This window comes from Solea solea, chromosome 7, assembly GCF_958295425.1.
Source record: "Solea solea chromosome 7, fSolSol10.1, whole genome shotgun sequence".
In the NCBI taxonomy this organism is placed as follows: Eukaryota; Metazoa; Chordata; class Actinopteri; order Pleuronectiformes; family Soleidae; genus Solea; species Solea solea.
The window spans coordinates 16615189-16639336 of record NC_081140.1 but is presented as its reverse complement, the minus strand read 5'-3'; the positions used below and the strand labels follow the sequence as shown (position 1 = coordinate 16639336).

Below are 24148 nucleotides of genomic sequence, written 5' to 3'. Positions count from 1 at the left end.
AGCTGCTGTTCACTGGTGATCTCCTGGGAAAACCTCTGACCCATGATCCACATTCTGGAAAAAGTAGCTTACACCTTTGTTCCATAAGAAGAAGCTTTCATCTAAAAAAGGCCCACTTCTAAAATATGAAGCTGCGGAATGATGATACAGAACTATTCAAACAGTTTATGATTTATTTTCCGTGCCTCCCAGTGACCTTTCAATAGTCAATCACAGGCAAATCAAATTATAATTAACACCCACCTTCCATATTTCTTATCTTTCTTAAAAGATTTGTTTCATCACTGTCATTATGAAGTAACACCAGTTATAATGAAACTATTCTTTTATACAATGTCTTACAATGTAAGTTTGTATTAGAATTAGTGATTTTTGCACACACACACCAAATAGTGAACCCCATCCTTTTTACACAAGCTAGGCACAGGAGCAGTGGGCGAGACTTATCTGTGCCCGGAGCAATGGGGGATTGGGTGCCTTGCTCAGGGCCACACCAGTAACCTGTTTAAAAGCCCATTTAAAAGGCTAAAGAGCAAATTTATTAATAAATAATTTTTATTTTAAAGCCCTTATATACACTTATTTTGTTTAAGTGTGTTATCGCTTTAATATGACTTACTTACTTATTTAGGATCAGTATAACATTGCCATAACAAGATTGGAGTTCACCACACCCTACTCCTGCTCCTGACTCCTCCTGACCCCCCCCCCCCCCCCCCCCCCCCCGTCGCGTCCCGCCCGGAAACAGCGCATTAATTATCCAGGCAGCGTAGCTGGTTGGCGGTGGTTCCGTGTCTTCTCCTCCGCCTCAGCAGCCCCATTGGTCCGCGGTTCTCTTGAATGAAGCGCCGCAGAAACGCTCAGGCAGCAGCAGCAGCGGGTGAAGGAGGAAGCAGCGCGGGCCACACGCAAGGACAACAAGCCGACGTGCACGCACTCAGCGACGCGACCGGCGGCGGGGCGGACACTGGCGGTTATCTGTGGACCAGAAGCGACTGGCTCTCTCCCGGAGAGTGAATGAGGTTGATGCTGCTCTGCTGCACGTGGAAGGACGAACGCATGGGAGAGGAGGAAGGAGGTGAGAGTCTGCGGGAGGTTTGGTTAGTTTTGAAGCCGCCGGTGGTGGGAGTGCAGCGGTGGTGAGGAGAGAGGGAGGGAGGGAGGCAGGCGCGGGGAAGAGCAGCGCATCCTCTGCTGCTGCTGCAGCTGCTGCAAACACAGAAGATGCTGCAGGGACAGTAAACACATGCTCTGTATGCTCAGACGCGTATTTCCCGTCATTGTGAGTGTCATAGACTGTTCTACTGGTGCATGTATGTCCCAGAGGGAGCGTCAGCCTGTGAGTCCTGATACTGAGCTGCAGCCGGAGCCATGTTTTCTTCTGTCCATCATGTTTGTATTCTGCTCAGCCTCATCTCCTCATCAGTCCAAACTCTCTCTACTCCTTAACACGTTGTTACAGCCAAATAATCTGAAGGAATCTGAAGCTGATCAGATATGCTTCACACCGAGGAGTAAAGTTCTCCTCTCAAACTGACAGAAACGCTGTTAAATTTATGACTATGATGTATATGAAGGCCATAGTCCTCATGCAAAAGCTGCAAATGTAAATTTTCCAAGATTAAAAACTAATGCATCTTCACTTGGGCTGAATCGATTAATCTGTATTAAAACAAGTTTTTGATATTTAATTTAAATATTCACTAAGCTAAAAATCTGATGTATTTATTTATAACTTCATTGTTACCAATTTGTCCTGTTAATGCAGGTCTCTCTGTTGTGTATTTATGTACTTTATTGTTTGTGGTTTTTTTTGTTGTTAGTGATAATAAAAAAAAAGAATCAGGTTCAATCAAATAAAATAAACAAGTACAGAAAGAGTGCATATGAGAGCCACATAAGTAGAGTGATGTCACAGGAAGCCTTTGCCTACAGCTGCCAGAGTCTCCAACACCAGCGTATGACAATCACGGAGACCTCATTTCTTCAAAGACACGGGCAGTGGACATGAAATAACAAGAAGAACGTGTGACCAACCCCGTAGAGAATATTTGTTCTTCCTGGAGCTTCAGATGGATCATTAACCAGTGGTGGTGCTTTGCATCGAGGGCGAGATAAGGACAGAGATAAGAGTCACATGCCAACCTTCTTCAGCAGGGATTACGTCTCTTACGTCCATGACATGAGTCACTGTGTACATACAGGACAGTACGATAAAGACAGTATGATAAATGACATGTTGTTGTTGTTGTTGCAGCTGGAGGCAGTTTGCCCGTGTGCGCGGGATGCAAACAGAGGATCTACGATGAGCAGTACCTCCAGGCCCTCAACACTGACTGGCACACCGTCTGCTTCAGGTACTTTTCAACACCAACACAACAGCTGCTCTTAGCTCTTTCACACCGGCATGTTTCTGGTTCCCGACCCGAAGTAAATTGGCTCAGAACCAGCCAGAACCAAACAATACCTGGCTTTTCCTTGTGATCGGTTGCGTCATGTGATGACAATGGTTTTACTTACTATTTTTATTTTATTTTTTAAACCTGCTATAGCAGAGGGGATCAGGCTGCTTTTAAAACCTGCTTTGTTGCACCTTTAGTGTTCTGTACCTGCGTCTGGAGGGTTGGAGTGTGAAGACGTGGTGTAGTGGTTTGGTGGTGTCTCGTGATACTTGGTTGGGAGCGGGGAGTCCTATTATTTTGGTTGTGTGAGTGAGTTTTTGACACTGAACATATTGAAGAAGCATGTGGAACAGTAGAGCAGTACAGGCTGAATAATGCTTTTGTATAGCAATAGTAGACGAGACATTGTGTCCTTCTAGTTTGCGGATGACAAAGGTTTGGAGCAATGTTTAATAAATGACCCGCCTCGTGTGATTCACATTTATGACCTTCAATCATTACAACCTCGTGCAGCCTTCAGGCTGAAGGAACCACCAGCAACAGCGTCAGTTTTTTTCTGTGGTAAAACTCTGTAAATGACTCAGTTCTAATGGATTAGAATGTTTTTTTTATATTGAGTCCTGATATGAGACCTGCATTTCCACGGCTGCCTGTCAGTTTGGTTTTACTTTACAAAGGTTTTGTTTGGAGTGAAGAACAGTCAGGTTTGTGTTTCAGGCTCAGGCAGGTTCCTCTTCTATGTGAAGAATGACGAAATGCAGACCGTGTGCTAAATGTGTCTTTGTCTTCTCAGTTACATACTGGTAAATGATTCTGTGGCATGTTGTGTGTGGGCAGTGAGATGGTATGTGTCGTCGTGAAGGAAATAGACTCTCATTCTGTGCTTCTTCTTTTTTTTTTAAGAGCATCAGTCTTGTCTTGTCTGTTGATCTTTCAACAGCAACAGAAATACATTAATATTTTATAATGAAATCATTAAACTGGGAGCAGAAATAAAATTGCTTAAAAAAAAAAAAAAAAAAAAAATATATATATATATATATATATATATATATAAAAAAAAGAGCAATACTGTAATACAGACAAACAGTTAATTGGGACAACATGGTTCATTGGTGCACTTGTGTGACCTGACTACCTGCACTTGGAGTGAAACTGGAGGTGGGATGTATAAGTTGCATCTTCTCCTACTCGCTTTTCAAGAATTACCAACCCTTTTTTTTGTGTTGAAGTTTAAGCCTCACTAAATCTTCAGATCGATACACTTAAAACAGATTCACTGATGTTTGAGATGCACTAAGGCTAATCAATATTTTAAGTGCAAGTTGAGATTTCCGCCGCTTCTGTCGAGCTTGTTGAGGGGAAGGAAGTTGTGCAAATTAGATTTTTTATTTTTATTTTAAGGCAGCGAGTACCAGCACTGTCCTTTAGCACATGCAAAGCAAATTCATCAAACTGAAACTGAGTGAGTCTCAAAGCTGTTCTACATATTACTCATGGAGCACAGTTTTTGTGACTGATCTTACGTAACTTCTCTCACTTTCTTTGCTCTTTGCTCCATCTCTTGGACTTCAGAAGAGTGGAACAAGCCTCAACAAGCTCTTGTTGAGGAGTTCGGCTGAAACACTTACACAGCATTTAGAAATCAACCTGCATTTTATTTGTAATAATATAATGGTAAATGTAATAATAAAAAAAGACAACTCTTTCCAAAATTGGTGCTAATTAAATTATAGAATCGCACATTATTCCTGACAAGAGAAAGACATTTTAATAGTTTGAAAGTCACAGAGCTCAGTTTAAAGACACTAAACGACTATTAAGAGTAAGTAAGTGCAAAATCATCTCAAAGCAATGCAAAACTACAACATATAAAACATTAAATAAGACATCAGAAAATGTTTAATTTTCATATCTCTGCCCACAGTGATGATGAAACATAGAAACAAAGCCTGTGGGTTCATGATAAAAAGTTGTTGCTTCCGCCTGCAAATCATTCCATCATTTGCGTCAGGACTCAGTGTTGCTGTGATGAAACAAGTGCAGATGAGAAGAAAAGAGAAGGTGGGAATGAAAGTACCAGACTGCAAGACTCTAGGGAGTCCCTCTGGTCCAGCAGCTCGTCTAGAAATAGCAGCAAGTTCACTGGACTGTTGGTTTCATGGGAAAATGAACTTGTGTGTATCCCACCGCTCAACATACAGACATGACAACACCACTGTGAGTGTGTTATTATTTTCATTTATTGCCAGCAGTTACTAGACTAGCAACATTGTTTTTATTGATCACTTTATCATTCGACCCGGGAACTTATTTCTCCACGGTTCCTCAAAATGTATTGATTTTTGTAACACAGTTTGTTTTGTGCTCTTATTGCCACCACAACCGTTCACTCAATTATCTCATGTAACACTGTGTAAGATGCATCATCGTCTCAATTTCAGCTTGCTTCTCCTGTGCTGCTCTTGTATTTTGGTTATGACAGGACTCTGGATTCTGTCACAGCCTTGACTGCCTCTTTATAACGAGGAATAAAAAGATTTAAAGTGCACCAGTGGCAGTTGCTTGTCTTTAAAACAGGGGAAGCACGTTTCTGGTCCAGTTATTCATACATAAATTCTGCAAATGAACAATTACAACAAGGAAACACGATAATTACGCAAAACTGAAAAGCTACAATCGTGTTTTTACTCAACGATGTCAATCAAAAACTGGTTCCGCCTTTCAGACAGTTCATCCAATCATCATGCAGAAGCCCAGCATCCGTGCACGCCCAATGCTCCGTTGACTCTGAGAGAAGCTGAGCTTCTGTGAAAGTGACATTTTACCGCATTTGTCCAATCTCTGTTGATTGGACAAAAAACCCATTCTGTGTCGTCCCATAGAGAACAGTTGAAGCTGAAGCTTCAAGTGGTTTTAATGCGGGGGCTGCGAAGGGAAGACGAAAATCACGTAAGATGATTGCATTCTAGCGCACGTTAAGTATTGAAGTGTAAATACAACACAGATTTTAGAGGAAGCTGAGCTTCAAATTGCAAATTTAAAATAAATCAGTTCTATGATATAGTCTGAAACATCAGGTCTAAATAATTTATCCATCCATCTTCTCAAAGCTAACAAATTTCGGTTCCCAGAACATTCTGGGAAGGTTCCCTGAAGGTTCCCCCCCTTGGTTCTCCTGTGGTTGATATGGAAAGTTTTCCTAACGTTAGTTTCACATTCCGTTCCCAGAACGTTACTTTGTCACAACCTTCATACAACCTTAGGGTGAAAGGCGGGGTACATCCTGGACAGGTCACCAGTCCATCACAGGACCATATAAAGACAAACAACATCCACTCTTACACTCACACCTACAGTCAATTTAGAGTGTCCAATTTGCTTAAATCATTTTTCTTTTGGTCATAAAAATGAATATGGAAATGTACATGAAACTGAATAAATAAATAGTGAAAATCCACACCTGTTCATCGTCTATAAATACATTTTTCCTCCCGTTCTGAAACCTCCTCTCATGCTGCAGTGTCTCTGCATAACGGTGCAGTGCTGTCCTTTGCTCAATAAAGCATATTTCTGCTCGACAGTGGCCACCTCAGCAGTCTTTATAAAGGATTAATCTCTTTTTGTTAGAGCTCAGCTAATAAACTCTTTTTTTTACACCCAATACTGACGTAGAATTAAGTGTGATTTTCCATCACATACTCAGAAGTGGAAGATTTAGTGGTGAAATATCTTCTGCACCACATTCTTCGTCCTGCTCTGTCCTGCAGTGAAGTTGTGCTTAGTAAACATAGCGGGCTGCAGTGACTCAGCTGTTTTCCTGCCTGCAGATGAACTCTGCCTGGTAACAGATGCTGCAGGAAGCGATGCAGGCAGACAAAGATAATTCATCCACACCATGTGTCTCCATGTTAACTGAGTTGAGTGAGAAATTTTCCGTGTACGTGAGCCAAACCGTCAGTGTGATGTATATTAGTCACAAGCCCAGACGTTTCTATGGCAACCAGAGCCAAACTCTGGCTTCATGGCAGTGACTTATACTGTGCGTGTCTCAGCAGCATCCGTCTTGGTGATGAAGACTGCTGATTTGTCTTCAGATAGATGTCCTTTAGGTTTTAAGCGGAGGCAAAGTTGCCACAAAAGTTGCTGCAAATACATGAATCTCTATTCACAGCAAACAGTCAAGACTCTATATTTTTTGTGCACATTTACAAATCTCATCACACACACTCCACAATTGAACGGCCTGTTAATGCCTCACCCTAACCTTAACCTAAACATCTCACATCTTAGGCCAGGGGTGTCAAATGTACGGCCCGTGGGCCAGAATCAGCCCTCCAGAGGGTCCAATCTGGCCTGAAGGATGTATTTGGTATTAGAATCTAATTATAATGTGAAATACTAATATTTCTCAGTTGCACATAACTGTGGCTAAATGTTTCGTGCCTTTGCACATCCACCGTGATCTGTAAGTTGTAATGCACGTGTGTAAATGGTAAAGTAAGGCACAATATTGTTGAAATTGCATTTATTTTTCTCAAGAAATGTCAGTTTGTTCATAAAAAAAAGTCTTGAAAAAATATACTTTGTTAAATGTGAAACAATGGGGAAGATTTGGAGTTCTTGTTGTTTTCAGGTTATTATGCTATTATGTTACTGGTCCGTCCCACTTGAGATCAAATAGTGCTGTATGTGGCCCCTGAACTAAAATGAGTTTGAAAGCCCTGGGTCCTAAAGAGGTAACAAAACATATCACACACACAAGCACATGAATAAGAATTATTGCTGCATCATTGGCCCCATAGTTGTTGACACTGAAGTGATGACATAATCTGACTCAGTCGATTTGTCTGAAGCTGCTTGAACACTTTCTACATGAGGGAGTTTATGAGTGATAAAAGAGGAGATGCTGTTTGACCTCCATCTCTTCCTTGAGGAAACGTAGCAGGCTCATCTCCTGCACTCACAGGAGGAGGACGCTGGTAAATCAAATTATTTGAGAGAAGATTGAAGCTTTAATGGACAGTAGGTCAATGTGATTTGTGCAGAACAAAATCTCTAAATGTCCTGAACAGTGCAGGAAATGGTGGAGTCTTCATTAGGTTTGGAAAAAAGAAAAAAGAAAAAAAAAAAGAAGCGAGCAGCTTTGTGTTAACGTCACAGGGTCACAGTTGCTCCCACAGGGCAAGCAGACGACAGGAAGTAGTCAGAGAAGAAGCGCGACCCCTCGGTGCAGCTGCACCGAGAGAGGAAGTAGAGGAAGGGAGAGACACAGACAAAGAGACAGAGAGAGAGTGTGTGTGTGTGTGTGTCATTGATGGTTTAGGCCGGTGGAGCTGTGAAACATCAGAGCTGCTGTCCTCTCACTGTCTAAACAAGACCCTCATTCCCACGGGAGACATGTCAGCAAGCGAGAAGCCACTGCCACACACAAAGTAAGTAAACCAGTGGAGGAATAATGTCTTCTTATAATTGTCTTCTTTATCAGATTTGGTTTGTTAATAATCATGGTGTCATTATTCTAAGACCTGATGGTCGTCACATCCACGCAGTTTCAAATAATAGAGACTGATTTCTTTATCATTTAAACTACATACACATTTCTCCATTAACTGGTAGATAATTTGGACATAAATGTTAACATTACCTTAATAGTCACTTCAATGGACAATTTATTATGTTTCTATCATGAATATAAAGTAAAACCAAAAGACAAATTCTTCACAATTCTTTTGATATTTTCTAGTTTCCAAAAACCCACTCGCACCACTTTATCTTTTACGTCCTATTGTGATTTCACATAGTATATAAACAGCATATGTCTGTCAGGCGGTAGTAAGAGGGATGTGGGCATTGAGATGTGGTTTGAATGACTTGAATTCCTCTATAAATTGTCTCTTACTTCCTCGTCCAGCAAACATGAGTCCACTGTGTCAGTCACACTTCTGTCTCTCTGAATCCACAAACACTCCGGATTTTGTTGGCGACTTCTCTCTTTTCAAAGCAAGACAATGAATCAAACACTGCTGTCGCACATGTGACTCACGGCCGCGTAGTGTGCACTGTCATGATGTATGATATGATGATTCCGTACATTCTTTACATGTTTTAATTTGATTTTAATGACTCCTAAATCCTCACTGATCACATTAATGCAACATAACGTACACACACCAGCAAGAATAAAGTCGTAAATGTATGACTTTTTAAAGTGGTGATATTTGAACCTGTTGTTTTAGAAGAGGAGAGTTGTTACATTGAGGGCGGTGGAGCATTTCGTGGAATTGTACTTCAGAATAGGTTTCACAAACCAGGAGATACTTAATCCTTTGGCACATCAGCATCACATTGTATCACATAAGTATCGGGACTTTAAAAAGAATATGCGCATAAAGAACCAGGCGGACATGGAGGAAATCGCTGGAACTGGTCAACTGCAGGGTTATCAGTGGATGCATGAGCGGGTCATTCAGAGGGGTTTTGTGGTTTCTCAAGAAACTAAGATTTTGGATCCAGAAGGAGTCGAGGTCCGACGAGCACAGACCGCAGACGCTGGCAGTATAGTACGACTTTTATTCTCTTAAATTTACAACTTTATTCTCGTAAATTAAGACTTTATTCTCAACGTCTGTGATTTATTTTTTTTTCCTCAACGTAGCCCTAATACTCCATCGTAGCCATGTGATTGGCCAATACGACTTGACTCGGTGTACCTAATAAAGTGCTCAGTGAATGTATTTCATATTCTCTGTATGAAATGAAGATTTGCTCTTCTACTGACACATGTACAGTACTGTGCAAAAGTCTTTGTTGTTTGAGTGTCTGCCACATTCTGCGATCCTTAACATTTAGTTCGGAAAGATTTAATACAACATGTGCGTGTAAAGCTCAAGCATGTCATGAATAAACCTGGTGTAATAGACCGTTTTCACCGCAGATGAACAAACTTGTTCAAGTGTAGGTCACACTGAATACTTGACACGTTTACCTGTAGAAGCTGTTTTTTTCTTTATTATTATTTCTGAAACATCTGTTATTTTAAAACTACATACATAGAGAAATAATTACACTGTATGGTAATTATAGCGTTGCTACAACAACAAATCTAATGGTGGCCTAAGGCGTTTGCACAGTATTATACGTCAGTAACACATGATTGACATGTCATGATAGACATGATTTGATGGCACAGGCTCAGTATCACTTCCCTGTCCATGTCTGTCTCTGAGCACGTCCTCACCTGAATGCCACAGCCGCTGATAACATTTGGGGGAAAGAGATCACCCTGTGTGATTTGGGGCATTTGCATTCATTGCATTTTCCCAAAGCCCCTGAACATTGGCTCTCACTTCAGAACTTTAATCACACATGGAAATTAAATTCTGTCACTTTTGCAACAGATAGAGAGCCCAGACTTAAACCCTAAATGTAATTTAAGTATGGCAGATTAACGCCCTTATTCTCCTGCTGTTTAGTCAGTCAGGGGTGACATTGACCAAAATGGGGCTTAAAACTTAATCTGCTCACTCAAAAAAAACTATGCAAAAGTTAGACATTTACCTTTCATTGGACAAGATCATGAAAATGACAGCACTGCCCCTAGTGGCACAATAGAGTATTTTTCTTCAGGTTCTCTGGTTTCCTCCCACAGTCTAAAAACATGCAATATTGGGATTAGGTCAATTGAACACTCTAAATTCACCGTAAATGTGAGTGTGAGAGTGGATGGTTGTTTGTGTCCCTGTGATGGACTGGGCGAACTGTCCAGACTGTGACCCCGCCTATCGCCCTGTGTCAGCTGTGATTGGCACAGCGCCCCCCGTGACCCTCCTGTGGAGGACAAAGCGGTAGAAGATGGATGAATGGTGACAGCGACTCACTGACCACTCTCTTTCTCTCTTTCTCTCCCTCTCAGTGTGTCCCCGTGAAAATACTGTACTATTGACTTTAGACCAGGTTTTTGTTGGTCGGTGACGCAGGAATGCAAGGCGCTAACATTGTGCCTGACCACGCCTCATTTTAAGTCTAACACACACATGGGTGCTGGGCTTGAAAATGACACCTGCACAAGTTGGAAAGTGGCCATGACTCTGCTCCTGGTCTCACGTCTGTCTCTACCTCGCCTCCCTCTTCCCCTCTCTCACCCCAATCGGTCGAGGCAGAGATTTCTTCCTGTTAAAAGGGAGTTTTTTTCTCTCTACTCCACCTTCTCATTGTGTGAAATGTAGAGTTTCTCTTCTCTCTATAATATCTCTATAATAACGTCTTCTACTCCTTTATCCTCTACATGAGGGTCATGCGGGAGGTGCTGTGACAGTCTCAGCATATATATATATATGGCGAAAGGCGGGGTCACACCCTGGAGAGGTTGCCAGTCCATAGTTTTGGAATTTTCTTGGTCTCACAAATGGTCTAGTAGTTATGGTAATGAGACATATGCATGCCAAATCCTGTCGGCGACAGCAACGGAAGGGTTTAGACTCGAGAAATACAATAAAAACCAGCTCATTTTACAGCTATTTTAGACATTTTAATTGGTTATAGCAGGAAAAGTCCACAAGTATCAACAATGGCTCATCCATCATGTGTCCCATGTCGTAAATGATGTCATTGTGTGACGAGACACAGTTTCCTAAACTGAACCACCCAGGAACAAGAGGCCTGATAATGAAAAACAGGAGGCTCTGCTGTCGCTCCTGAATCCTTCTTAACGTCTCTCATCGTGGATCCCAGAGCTCGCTGAGGCCTTTCATCGTTTTTCCACAGCGTAACTGTGCCGCTGTCAGTCAGTCAGTCTGCAGAGCTTAACAAACACAAAGGAAACTGCTGCTGTGCTTTTCATTTACTCACAGTCTGCCAGGGCTCCTGTTTACCAGCTGAATAGACCACCGAGCCTCCAATAAAGACACTGTCTCTTTCTAGTCTGAAGCATTTGTTCTCCAGAGCAAAAACCACGGACGGCGCAATTATTTCCACTGATTAAAATGCACAACCTGCTTTCCTTTGTGAATGTTTGTCATCAGTCATCAGCTTAATTCTGATGCTGAGCTTGTTTTTGACAAGGTCACAGAACAACTCACTGAAAATAATATGAGACAAAGTTGGTGGAATCTGCAGCTTAATATAAACTACATTTTTCAGCTCTGTGATTTTAACTAGCATAGCTGCAGAACAATATAGCTTTTCTGTCATATAGTATCTGAAGTGGCTATTATTTTACTTTCTACGCACCCTCTTGTGAGTTTTTAATGAAGTTTGAGTTGAATTGAATTATATTTCCTGAAAAGGAGTTCAGTTGGATATTATAAAGCAAACGTAAGCCCAAGAAAACAAAGTCGGAGTACAACTTTACTCAGTAATACTGTTTCTAATATGAGGGCAATCTTTGTTCTTCAACAATACTTAAATATTTATATTTTCTTTTCAGAAATACAGCCAATTAAAAGGATCAGACTGAAGCCTGATTGGCTGAGGGATTTCCTTTGAGGTGGTGAGGTAATGCCTTGTTGTGAGAGAGGGTGACATCATCGCTGTGGTATTCTCCGTTGCCATGGCAGGAGGCTCGCGGGTGGGTGGGATTTTCCAGGGGGCACAGTCAGGGATGCGTGGGAATGAGATAAAGGGGCTGGGTGTGGTAATGAGTAAAAAGAGGAATGTATCAGTTGTGTTTTTAAAAGAAAATAATGGTGCTGTTTATTTTTGTCTTTTTCAAACTGAGATATAATGGCATTGTTATTGCTTGCAGAGGCAGAGACGTGGGGAATCTCATTGTGGGATTAAAGATATAATCCCTAAACAATTTATCTGTAGTTTTGCTGATTGCAAATATGTTTTTTTTAATTTATTTTTTATTTTGTGTGATTGAGAAACTCAGTATGGTAATAGTATTTCTATATTGTTTTTATTTTACATTAATTCAAATAAGGCCTTGTATTTTAATGTATGGTTCTTCTCTTTGTTTGTTTCAACCACTTAATTAGATGTGAACTACAATAGTAAATATTTCTTTACAATTATTTCTCGAGTTTGTACGATATGTTATTCTATGAGGTAGATTTTGTGATGAGGACACGCAGTTATCCATCCCTCCACTGTCTACTGATTTATCGTCCACATGAGGGTCTGGACACCCTGGACATGTTGACAGTCCATCACAAGGCAAACACGTAGAGACAAACATCCATTCTCTCTCACACTCACGCCACAGGTGATTTAGAGTGTCCGATTAAAGGCCCTTGTTCCAATACCCAGGTCTCATTGCTGCAAGGCAACAGCACTAGACACTACTTGGCCCCGTGTGGCCCCGCAGACAGTCATGTCTGTCTTAATAGGTTTGGGAATCCTCCAGCAAGTGGGAATCTTGGCTCTGGATGAGGAATCCTATCCTATTTATGTCTCTGTGGAGTTGGAAGAGAGGGGTCTCCCTGAGACTTCCTGCTGTCTGAGTGTGTGTGAGTGTGTGTGTGTGTTCATGACCCCCTCTCCCTTTCCCAGAGGTTATATTTCTTCTTTCTCTGTGATGATTTCACTTTTAGTCCATTCAGCTGAGCACTCTTGACAGAATTATGCAGCAGACACATTTGTTTCCGTCACTGTCATCCATTAACTTTGACCTCAGCTGTCCGTTTTTTTCACGACTTGGCCGATCGGAGTATTGGCTTATTGATTGAAAGTGCTCAAAGCTTTTCTGCAGTGTGTGCAGCTAGAAAGGAGATTTATGTCCCTCTCTCGTGGAGGCACATGGTGAAAGATTACATTTTTAATGAGGAGAATTGTGTGTGTGTGTGTGTGTGTTGTCAGTGCCAGTGTTGTCCGCACCTTGACCAAGACACACACACACACCCACCATATCCTTTTTAACTCCTCCTGCTTCCTGTAGCTGTGTCAGCCTGCACGTCATTTATGACCTGCAGTGACATGTTTGGACACACCGACACACACTCGCACACACACACAAAACACTGGATGACCAGCAGTGTTTGTGTTGGAGTCAGATAAAGTTGTGGTTACATTTTCCTGTGATGATTCATCAGTTAATGGATAAACTGCTTTAAATTTCATTGATTTTTCACACAAATCCATAAAAATCAGTATTTACTTGCTTGCCTCGCAGATGACTTTGTTTTTCTAACGCCTATCAGGTCAAAGGTCCTATAAATTGAATATCTTTGTGTTTTTTGACTGTTGTATAAAAAACAGGACAATTTCAAGACATCATATTGAGCAGTGAGGATGGATGTTGTTGTGTGAGTGTTGGTGTTTGTGGTGTAAAATAAAGGATTCATCTTATCTCCACACAGCCCACAGTGTCAGTTCTGCTTGACCTACAGACAATGGAAACATTTAGCTAATTGCTGTGGGCTTGTAACTAATGAATAGATAAAATTGAAATGATCTGCTTCGTTCTGCCAGAACATATAGAAATGATTTACTATTTGTGACAAAGTGAAAACTGTGAATCGTCACATTTAAGACGCTGAAAGCAGAAAACCTGTGAAACTATATATCACTAATTTACTATGATGGATTAATGATCTGTCGATTGAGCAATTGTTTTACTTTTAAACCGTCATGGACAAAAAGTAATGTAATAAATGACATCTAGTGTTTACATCTGTTCTACGTCTGTGAGGTAAATGAATATAATGTCATCATGTCTCATTCACGATAATTGCATTTCTGTCGTCTTCAGCAGGTTTGATTCCATTTATTCAGTCAGACACAGGTCGTTCCTTCTCTTTGACTTCAGCTCCTCTCACATCAGCAGGGACAACTTAATTACGTATTGACCTGCATTACCAGTCAACATGATTAGTGTACAGTCATTCAAAAACATATCCTTTCATAAAACTGTCCAGTGAGATGAAAGTGGGAATGATTCATTTGAATAGCAGACGGATTAAGAGCAGCACACACAGTATCTGATTCAAAATTATAATATGAAAAAGCATTTCAGCTCAATCTCTCACACACACACACACACATATTTATATTTTATTTTATTTCAATTTGACTTTCTGAAATCCCTAATAATCAGTTTGGTCTTGTGACTGTTGTTTTTTGGTGAGAGGCCAAAGAAGTGCTGCCTCCCTTTGACCTGACAAAAGGAATTGATGTCTCTGTCAGACACTTTTAGTGAATTCCATCAGGGATTAGTCTCATTGTCTCTCTCACTGGTTGTTCATGGTGTCTGAAATCTGCCGTCTGAATACTGCATGTGCACAGACACATGCAATATTTACCTTTCCCCCTACTATTTTAAATAAATGTGCACAGTAAGCTTAGCACAGTGCGATAAACAGACTTTTGGAGCATCATAGCAGAGACGGCAAAGACTCTCTTTCACATCCTCCTACACTTTCCTCCACACACAGACACAGTGACACAAAACACCTAAATGTGAGCAAACACAGTATCACACTGACTGCAGTCCTGGAGTAAGCATTGATTTTGTAATGTGGTATTCTTTCATTTACGTGAAAGTACTACCGCTGTCTGTTTTCGTTTTCCTCTGAGATAAGATTCTTGTCCGGAGGGGAGAAATTTGGTCTTTCCATCTGGGAGGCACTAATGTATTCACCCATATCTTTAATATTCCGCTGCCACGCCCAGCTCTGCTCACAGAGACACTTCTGAAGAAGCTGAACCTCATCACATTAAAGACCCTCCTGTGTGTGCGTGTGTGCATGTGTGCAGAGTTCACTTATGTGTGTTACGTACGAAACATGCAGCAGTATTGAGAAAGAACCGTTTAGTAGCTGCGCTCTTCCTGAAGCTTTGACCCAATTCCACATATCCTCTCCCCTTTCCCTAGAAGCAGCTTTGACACAGTGCTGGTGAAGCAGACACTAAAAAGAGTGTGTGTGTGTCTGTCTAATCAGTCTAATAAAAACATAAATATCTGTATCTGTGGCTGAATATGCTGCACAGTTGTGTACAGGATGTGAGTGTGTGCACAGGTTTACAATAGGAGCGGCTGCATTTTTAGTCCTTTACCAACCAGCAAACAAGGTTGTCTGGGCATCAGTTGTTTTTTGTTTTTTTTTTGTCTTTCCACTGCTCCCTCTCTAGGGGTCGCCACAGCGGACGATCCGCACGTTTGCTTTGGCAGAGATTTTCCTTCCTGACTCACTTTACTGTATAGCACTTGAGTGCTAACCACTACCAACTGTGTGGCCAAATATTATGGGCAATAGTCATAATATACATTTAATATATATACATTTGTGGTTTCTCCAATAAACTAAAACCCCAGGACAACACAGTAGACAGCAAAAATCTCCCATTATTCCCGAAAAGAGTGAATGATATTTATATCGCAGTAAACACAGTAGAACATCAAGATAAGATGAGAGATAAAATGCATTTTTCTGCTTCAGCTACTGAGGCCATTCATTTACAGTTTACAGAACAGACAGACTTGGTTCTAAACTGATGGGAGCAGAGCTCAGCAGAGTCATGGGTGTTCGACATAAAGATTCAGACAGATTAGGAACAAGCCTACAAGCCTGTGAGCGGTGCACTGACTCACTCATGCATCGATGTTTACTGTACGCTGAGGGATAAACACACATTTCAAATGTATGGCCTGATGCGGAGCAGAGGTGATCGCTTGCACCGTGGCGCAATGTTTGACAAAGCAGTAAATGTAGTAAATGGTACTCGTGTGAAATATGTGCAGCAAATAGAGATTTAATCATAATTATCGATAGGAAAATGATTGATTTGCCTGGTTTTCAACAAAAGCTCCAGTCATATGAGATCATGAAATAACCTTTAATCAGCCGTTTTCATCATTATTTTGAATATTAACCCACACAGAAGTGCAGTGGCTGGTATTGTTTCACAGAAGGTCATCGGTTCTCCCTGTGAGCATGTGGGTTCTCTCCAGGTTCTCCAGGTTCTTCTCACAGTCCAAAAACAATCAGATTAACAGGTTATTTGGACACTCTGAGTATAATTGACTGTAAGTGTGAGTGTGACAGTGAATGGTTGTTGGCCCTGCAGTGGATCTGTGCAGGGTTCACCCCACCTCTCGCCCCTATGTCTGTTGGGATTGGCTCCAGCTCCCCCACAACCCTCATGACGATACACCAGTAGAAAATGAATGAATGAACCCAGTGGACTGTGTGTTTATTTGTATTACCAGGGTATAAGGTGTGTGTAACCGTATCTTCACCTTGTGTCTGTCTCCATCTCTTAATCATCACCTGCCGTCACTCTGTCACTCTGATGTCCATCAGTCTGATATTGCTCCGTATTCCTGCAACAGATTGTAATTGAGCTGTGGTGACAGACAGTCAGACAGACAGTTCGAGACACAGAGAGAGAGACAGGCAGACAGTTAGAGATACACAGAGAGATACAGACAGACAGAGAGACTGACAGTTAGACAGAGAGAGAGAGAGAAAGACAGACAGACAGACAGGCAGAGAGAGAGAGACAGATAGAAAGACAGAGAGACTGACAGACAGTTAGAGGGAGAGAGAGAGAGACAGACAGACTGTTAGAGGGAGAGAGAGAGAAAGACAGAGACAGACAGACAGACAGTTCGAGACACAGAGAGAGAGATACAGAGAGAGATACAGACAGACAGAGAGACTGACAGTTAGACAGAGAGAGAGAGAGAGAGAGATAGAGAGAGAGACAGACGGTTAGACAGACAGACAGACAGGCAGAGAGAGGGTGAGAGAGAGAGACAGACAGATAGAAAGACAGAGAGACTGACAGACAGTTAGAGGGAGAGAGAGAGAGAGAGAGACAGACAGACAGACAGTTAGAGAGACAGACAGATGAATCTGTCTGCTGCTGCTCAGTATCTGACTCATGTGTCTGATGACTTCATAAACTGGTAGCTGATAAAATACAACTCCCTCCTGTTCACCTCCTAATTCCCTCCTTTACTCACACACTCCCTTTATATGCACAAAGAAACATCTTCATCATCATCGTAAAAACTAAAATGATTTATTGACAAAAATGTAAATGGGATCAGTTTTGTCTTTTGTGTTCCAAGCCTCTTAAACATAATCAGTTTATTTTGCCCGCAGTTCTGGAATAAGCATTGATTTTTTGTTGTGGTATTTTTTTCATGTAGTATTGGAGTCTGTTTTTTGTCTCCTGTGAGATAAGATTCTTGTCCTGAAGGCAGACTGAATGTTATATTCAGACATTGAATAATACAAAAAGAAACGCTAAAAAATACTTACTCAACACAAAAAAAAACAATGGAAGCTGTTCAAAAATGCTACAGCAACGACATAAAGTAATTATTGAGAAAACATCTACAAGATGAAGGGATTGTCATCAGTAATTTGAGGTTTATCAGATTATGTAGACTGTTCACGTGCCAGCAGCAGATTTCTACTCTGTAATCTCATCAGTCGCTTTATTGTACTGTTATACACAACAATGAAATATGGTTTTCTCACCGCACTGTAGAACGCCACAGTGATAGTGTTGTGTCACTGTGTTCATCTCTTTTTTTGTTATTACTCTGTTTGTCTTTGTTGTTTACACTCAGGCAGAGTTGTGTTGTGTTTTGGTGGGACCTCATACAGTCCACCTTAGCTGGGTCGGTGTTTCAATGAAAAAATACAGTATAATATTATTATTATCAGCATGTAAACTATAATTTGAGGCTCTGCAGTGTGTCATTATAAGGTTAAAAGTAGGATTCACTATTTACGTTTTACGTTCCACAAGGATCAGTGCTCGGCCCTAAACTGTTTATACTATACATTAATGACATATGCAAGGTATCCAATATTCTGAAATTAACATTATTTGCAGATGATACTAATATTTTCTGTTCGGGGGAAGACCTAAACCAATTAGTGGAAACAGTCAATAATGAAATGGCCAAGCTACATGTGTGGTTTAATATAAATAAACTATCTCTAAATCTAGAGAAAACTAAATATATGCTGTATGGGAAAAAAGGATGTAAGACTAGTATTAACATACAAGTTAATGGAGTGGACATCGAAAGGGTTAAAGAGTACAAAGTGCTGGGAGTGATTATTGATGACATGTTAAGTTGGAAGCCACACACCAAACAGTTAAAAGGCAAGCTGGCCAGGAGTGTGTCCATACTTTGGAGGGCACAAAAACTATTAAACCAAAAGGCACTGTACTTGTTGTACTGCGCACTAGTCTCTCCACACCTGCAATACTGCGCAGAGGTCTGGGGACACACTTACAAAACCACTACTTATCCCCTGTTTATACTCCAAAAAAGAGCCTTGAGAATCCTACATCATGCCAGTTACAGAGAACATACAAATCAACTATTTACCAAATCAAAAATACTCAAATTCTATGACTTAATAAAATACCGCACAGTACAGATGATTTATAGGGCTGCCAACAAAAACCTCCCTCACAATCTACAGACATTATTCCTGAACAGAGGGGAGGGACACAATCTAAGAGGGAACATGAGGTTTAGGCAGAGAAGGGTAAGAACTACATTAAAATCCTTTACTGTATCGGTCACGGGGGTCAGACAGTGGAACAATCTGGATGAGGAGATGAAAAAATCAGCAAAACTGAGTGTATTTAAAAAGAAGTATGTAGAGATGACTATTAATCGATACAGACTGACACAGAAAGAAAATATGACAAAGGTCAGAGACAGAAATTTGTAGACACTGGGGGAAACGGTGCAACGGCGCGATGGAACACCATGGACACATGTACATACACACATGGAGTCTGAGTTGACTGTCTAGAGCTAGACTATATCTCTGAGTGCTACCGGATGCTGAAACATGTTTTCTTTGTCAAAATGTCATTAAAAAAAAAAAAAAAATAAAAAATAAAAAGCAAAATAAAAAAAAATAAAAAAAAAAAAGGAAATGAAATGTATGATGATAATGGGGCGGGACTAGTTAAGCTTTGCTTCTCCCGCTTTCCCTTTCGGTTATGTATATTGTGTGAACTGCAATGTTATGTGATGAGTGATCTAAATGTCATGACCGAAATAAATAAATAAATAAAGTTTTAACCAAAGACTCAGTGACATGTTTACTGATGTTTTCGACAAATCCTCCTGACAACACCTGATTTTATTAACTACACATTAATATTTATTATTATTCGTTTTTTTTGTTGATCAAGAAAAATGCCAAAGCTCAGCTTCAATTTTCTAAATATAGGGATGATAATGATGCCATAATGTCGGTGTAATGACTTGATATGATGTTAAAACGTCTCTTTGCCTCTTCTTCTGTCAGGTGTTGTGAGTGCAGCGCCTCGCTGTCCCACTGGTATTATGAAAAAGATGGACGGCTTTTCTGTAAGAAGGACTACTGGACCAAATTTGGGCAGTTGTGCCACGGCTGCAACGACCCCATCACCACCGGCCTCATCATGGTAAGAGGATCTATCCTGTGACTCCCGCGTCTCGCCGCCTCTCCCGGTTCTTTGTTTGCCGATCAAACCTTGAGTGACAGCCCCGTGCGTCCACAGCCTCACTGGCCCGTGTGTGTGTGCTAACATGCATACATGCATGTCCGATCGGTGCCAGACCTGTTACTGACCCTAAGTCCTTTGACCGCTGGGTCAGATTGTCTTACGGACCACCACAGAAAGTCGGAGCGGTTGTTACCGTGACACACGAGAGCGAAGAGGCTCTGAATACATGTGGCTCGAGCACCGGAAAACAGATAAACAATAGACTCCGTCCTCTGCTGATAAAGTGCTGCTGCATTATAGAGAGGACAAGCAACAGACTTGTGTCTATTTGTTGATTAGTCATGGAGTGACACTCATTCACTGCTGAATACTCAATGTCTGTGTAATAAAATAAGTCTTTATGTCCAAAGGGCTTTATCTTCCTGCAACACAAAGCCATGAGTAGCACTAATGCAGGTGCAACATCATGTTAGTTGGATAGTTGCCTGTTTTTGTGTCTTGTGCTTGGTAATTTATTGGCCCCAGATGAACTCGCCTCTGCTGAGGTGGTTGGATTAGAGCAGCTGAGACTGTGATTATACTTTTTCTGGTGGCTTTTTTCAGCATTTTAACAAGGTTTTGTTTGTGCCAGCTCAGGTCAGGCTTGTGATGAATGGTCGTCATTTTTCTGTGGTTTAGTTTGTTGTTGTTGTTGACTTGTATTACATTTTCATTAAAATACAACACATTTTATTCAAGCCATGTCTTATATCTTATCAACATGGCTGCAGAGTAGATGCCAAATAAATGAGTTGACTATCAGAAAGTAAGTCAACTGTTTTAATAATCAGTTGAAAAGGAGCCAGTTGTTTGTTCTTTGTGATGATGATGATGATGATGATGATACAGTAAATCAATTAATTCAAAAAATGTTAAACAGATATTTAGAAAATGTATTTATTTTTATTTTTATTTAACCAGACCTGGCCAAGAGGTCAGCAGCACAGTGAATAGTACAGATTTAGGAAACAATCATTTTAGACGAAACACTAGTTTAACTGTGTGCAAAGTTAGCTTGACATTTAAAGTGCAGGAGTTGAGGTCACAGTAATATTTTAAAAAACACAGGCACTGTTTAAAGGTTTCTCGTCCGTCTAATAAGAAAGAACTTTTCCCCGTGTTTGAACAGAAATGGGGAAAAGAGCAGATGGCTAGAGAACTTCACACGAACTAAGGCCACTGTGGCTTTCAGTCATATGTCACTAAACAAAATGTAGATATCCATGTATTTTCCCTGAGATGTTGAAAGGTGTTTACCATAATATGGGAAACATAACCTGTTAGAGGAAGCTTTTGCCAGAGAGTAAACTAGATGATGGTGAATTTAGAATGACACTGTGTGTGTAGCATTGACCAATATTTAACAACAGTTTATCATATGAAGCCCACATTCCTCCTTCCTCATTCACCTCTGGAACGCTTTGCAGCGTTGGTTCTGGTAATCCTTACAGTGTCCACTTGTGAGATAAAATTAGTATTATCAGCTGTGGCAGCAGACGTTATGAAAACTATGTACTGTATGTCAGTTGTGCGAGGAAATGCCAAGCTCATAGTCTGGCAAACTACCGCCGCCTGTCTACTTTGCATGCAACACATGACAGGAAGATACAGTATACAGAAAAAAACAAGCCGTTTATCCAAGTTAGGAGGTGTCAGGTGAGGTGTGACAGTGAAGAGTTTAAAGGTCCATTGTCTAACTCATAGTTTACAAATGACACATTGTAACAAATGTCAGGGAACTACGGTGGCATTTGCATACCAGAAAGGGCGTTGTTTTTCCTTCTTTTACGTATTAAGCTTCCATTATTTCAAAATAACACACATCTGCCTGGTAAAAAATGGCAGCCACTGTAAATCCAGACCCTTGCCTAAATAACACATGAACAGCATATTCTTAGTTAATTAATCAAGTCTTTTAAAGCAGTTATACACTTCTGCAAACATAATTCTGAGTAATATTTATTTTGTCTGCCAATAAGCCCTCCTAAATATTATATACTAGACATTTAAGTGATTATTGGGTGGGGATTTAACTTAAATTAAATCACTTTGACAGTTTGCGTTTCTGTTAAACACAATGTCAATCTTATGTTTAATTTCCATTTTAATTGTTTTATAATCCAGTTATTTTGTGACCAGTTAAGAGAATTAGCAGGTTCCCCAGCATCCAAAGTCAACAAACATACTGTGTGTGTCTGTGTGTGTGTGTGTGTGTCTGTGTGTGTGTGTGTGTGTGTGTGTGTCTACTCTACCGTTGCTGGCATAAACACTGAGAATAAAAACCTGGTCCTTATGAAGCAGAGCCTCATTCCTGAGGAACTGGTTAAGGTCAGGGCTGAGATTTTACTCATGGGTAGGTAACTAGTTAGGTTTGGTATGGTTAGGTTAGGGATAATGTTTTGTATAGGTTGAATGCAAGCTAATGCATTGTCCTAAAAAAGATATCTGTGCAAACCTGTGTGTGTGTGTGTGTGTGTGTGTGTGTGTGAGTCCATGTGTTGGCTTCTCTGATTCTGCAGGACTTCATGCTTCATGGTCACGGTGAGCAGAAATGATTCATGACTCGACCCTTCACTGCGTGCGTGTGCGTGTGCGTGTGCGTGTGCGTGTGTGTGTGTGCTTCCTGACTGCTTGCCCTTTTCAGTGTAATCTTAGTAATGAAACATGTAGGTGACTCAGAGTGAATTGGTTGGAGATGTTGCTGCACCATCTCTCCTCTTCTTTGCCCTTGTCTGCTTTACTGCTCCGTTTACAGTGTGAACCCTCTGATTGACTATCCCTGCAGTTTCACTGAAGTAAATTTAAGATCAGTCCAGTCAAGCTCTCTGGCCAAGATGGTCAGACCAATAAAATATTCTACAACTGTCTGCCTCGCCCAGAAAAAGAAGAAGCAAGCACACTGAAGTCCTGTAGAGTTCACCTGGTGCCTGTGCAGTGTAGGAGGCAATCTGTCAAAAACCTATTTTTCATTACATTACATTAACATTAATTTCAGTTACATTAACACTATCAATATCAATATCAAATATCAAAAAAACTATCAAACACTATCAAAAAGTCTCCACTGAATTCTTTCTTTTACGTCTCTTCAGGAGGAAAGAGTTTGCTAAGATGTTAATTCCACAGTATTTTGGTTTATTTTGGCCCAGAACAAACAAACAAACAAGTAACTAACTTTGAACAGAGAGATTATTTTGTCTATTTTGTCTGAACTGTGTGGCTCAAAGTAAGTACTTTTGTTCCCTCAGTAACTGTAGCTGTCCTGTAGACGGGGCCATTGTTCCGAGTACGATCTATTCCACTCTACGTAGCACAAACGGGACAAACTTTATTGTCCCCAGGGGGAGAATTTGTGGTGCAGCGCGGGTTCACATGAACAACAACATCAAAAACCGCAACAATAAAAACCAGGAACGGAAGTTCATACCCAGGGCAATAACAGAATAACAGAAAGTGCACAGTGCACTAAAAAGACAGAAACACTATTGATTGCTATTGAAATAAAGGAGACATGAAGTCTTTTAGTCTTCCTTAAAGGTGACCTGAAACAGCGTCCAGAGGGCAGAAACTCAAACTCCTTGTGGAGCGGATGGTCAAGGCTGACCAGAATGACAATATCATCTAATAATACACTCTAGGAATTGTGTGTGGCTCCATCAACAGCGTCAGTCTTGAGTAAACTGGTCATAATTGAGTCAGAGGATGTTACTGCGTTATTTCCTACCAACACTGGGAATGATGTATACCCTGAACAGATAGTTACACAGTGTAATTTAATGATTTCCTCTCCAGTCGTTCTACATACAGACAGACAGACAGACAGACAGACGGATGTTCAGTGATCGCAGCCATCTCCACTCTCTCCACTATAACATGTCATGGCAGCGAGGCCAAACGTCAGCCTGTTTGCATTAGATGCCAGAGATTTGCGTGGATGAATAATTTCTTACTATTCACGGATGAGTAATAAATGATTAAGAGAATTATTAACTCTTATTGACCTGCAGGAGATACACAATGGGTAGAAAGTTGGATAAACTCATCATGTCAGCTATATGGACTAATCTGTGGATAAAAGAATAAAGTTGTAGAAATAGTTTGTGGGGAAAGTTAATAAATAAAATAAAATAAAAAAGTGTGAGAATGACAGGTGTACAGGGTGGGTTAATGATGACATATCCCATAATCATCAACACGTTTGTCCACCAGGCCCTTATATTCTTGTTCTGACTACAGGTGGTATATAAAAATGGACCAAGTAATGTGATTTTAAATAGGAATATATTGAA

General features: G+C 40.7%; 1 protein-coding gene across 2 annotated transcripts in view; it reads left to right on the top strand.

The window, feature by feature from the left end:
* The first annotated feature begins 772 nt into the window (after positions 1-772).
* limk1a (LIM domain kinase 1a) overlaps positions 773-24148 on the top strand; it is a 45351-nt gene continuing 21975 nt past the window's right edge. The window contains exons 1-4 of one of the 2 annotated variants that reach the window (XM_058634043.1): positions 773-1078; positions 2258-2357; positions 7729-7837; positions 19640-19778. In XM_058634043.1, coding sequence (XP_058490026.1) covers positions 2306-2357; positions 7729-7837; positions 19640-19778 — 300 coding nt within the window. In that variant the 5' untranslated portion in view covers positions 773-1078; positions 2258-2305. The remainder of the gene's footprint in view (positions 1079-2257; positions 2358-7728; positions 7838-19639; positions 19779-24148) is intronic. The other variant, XM_058634042.1, reaches the window with a different exon arrangement.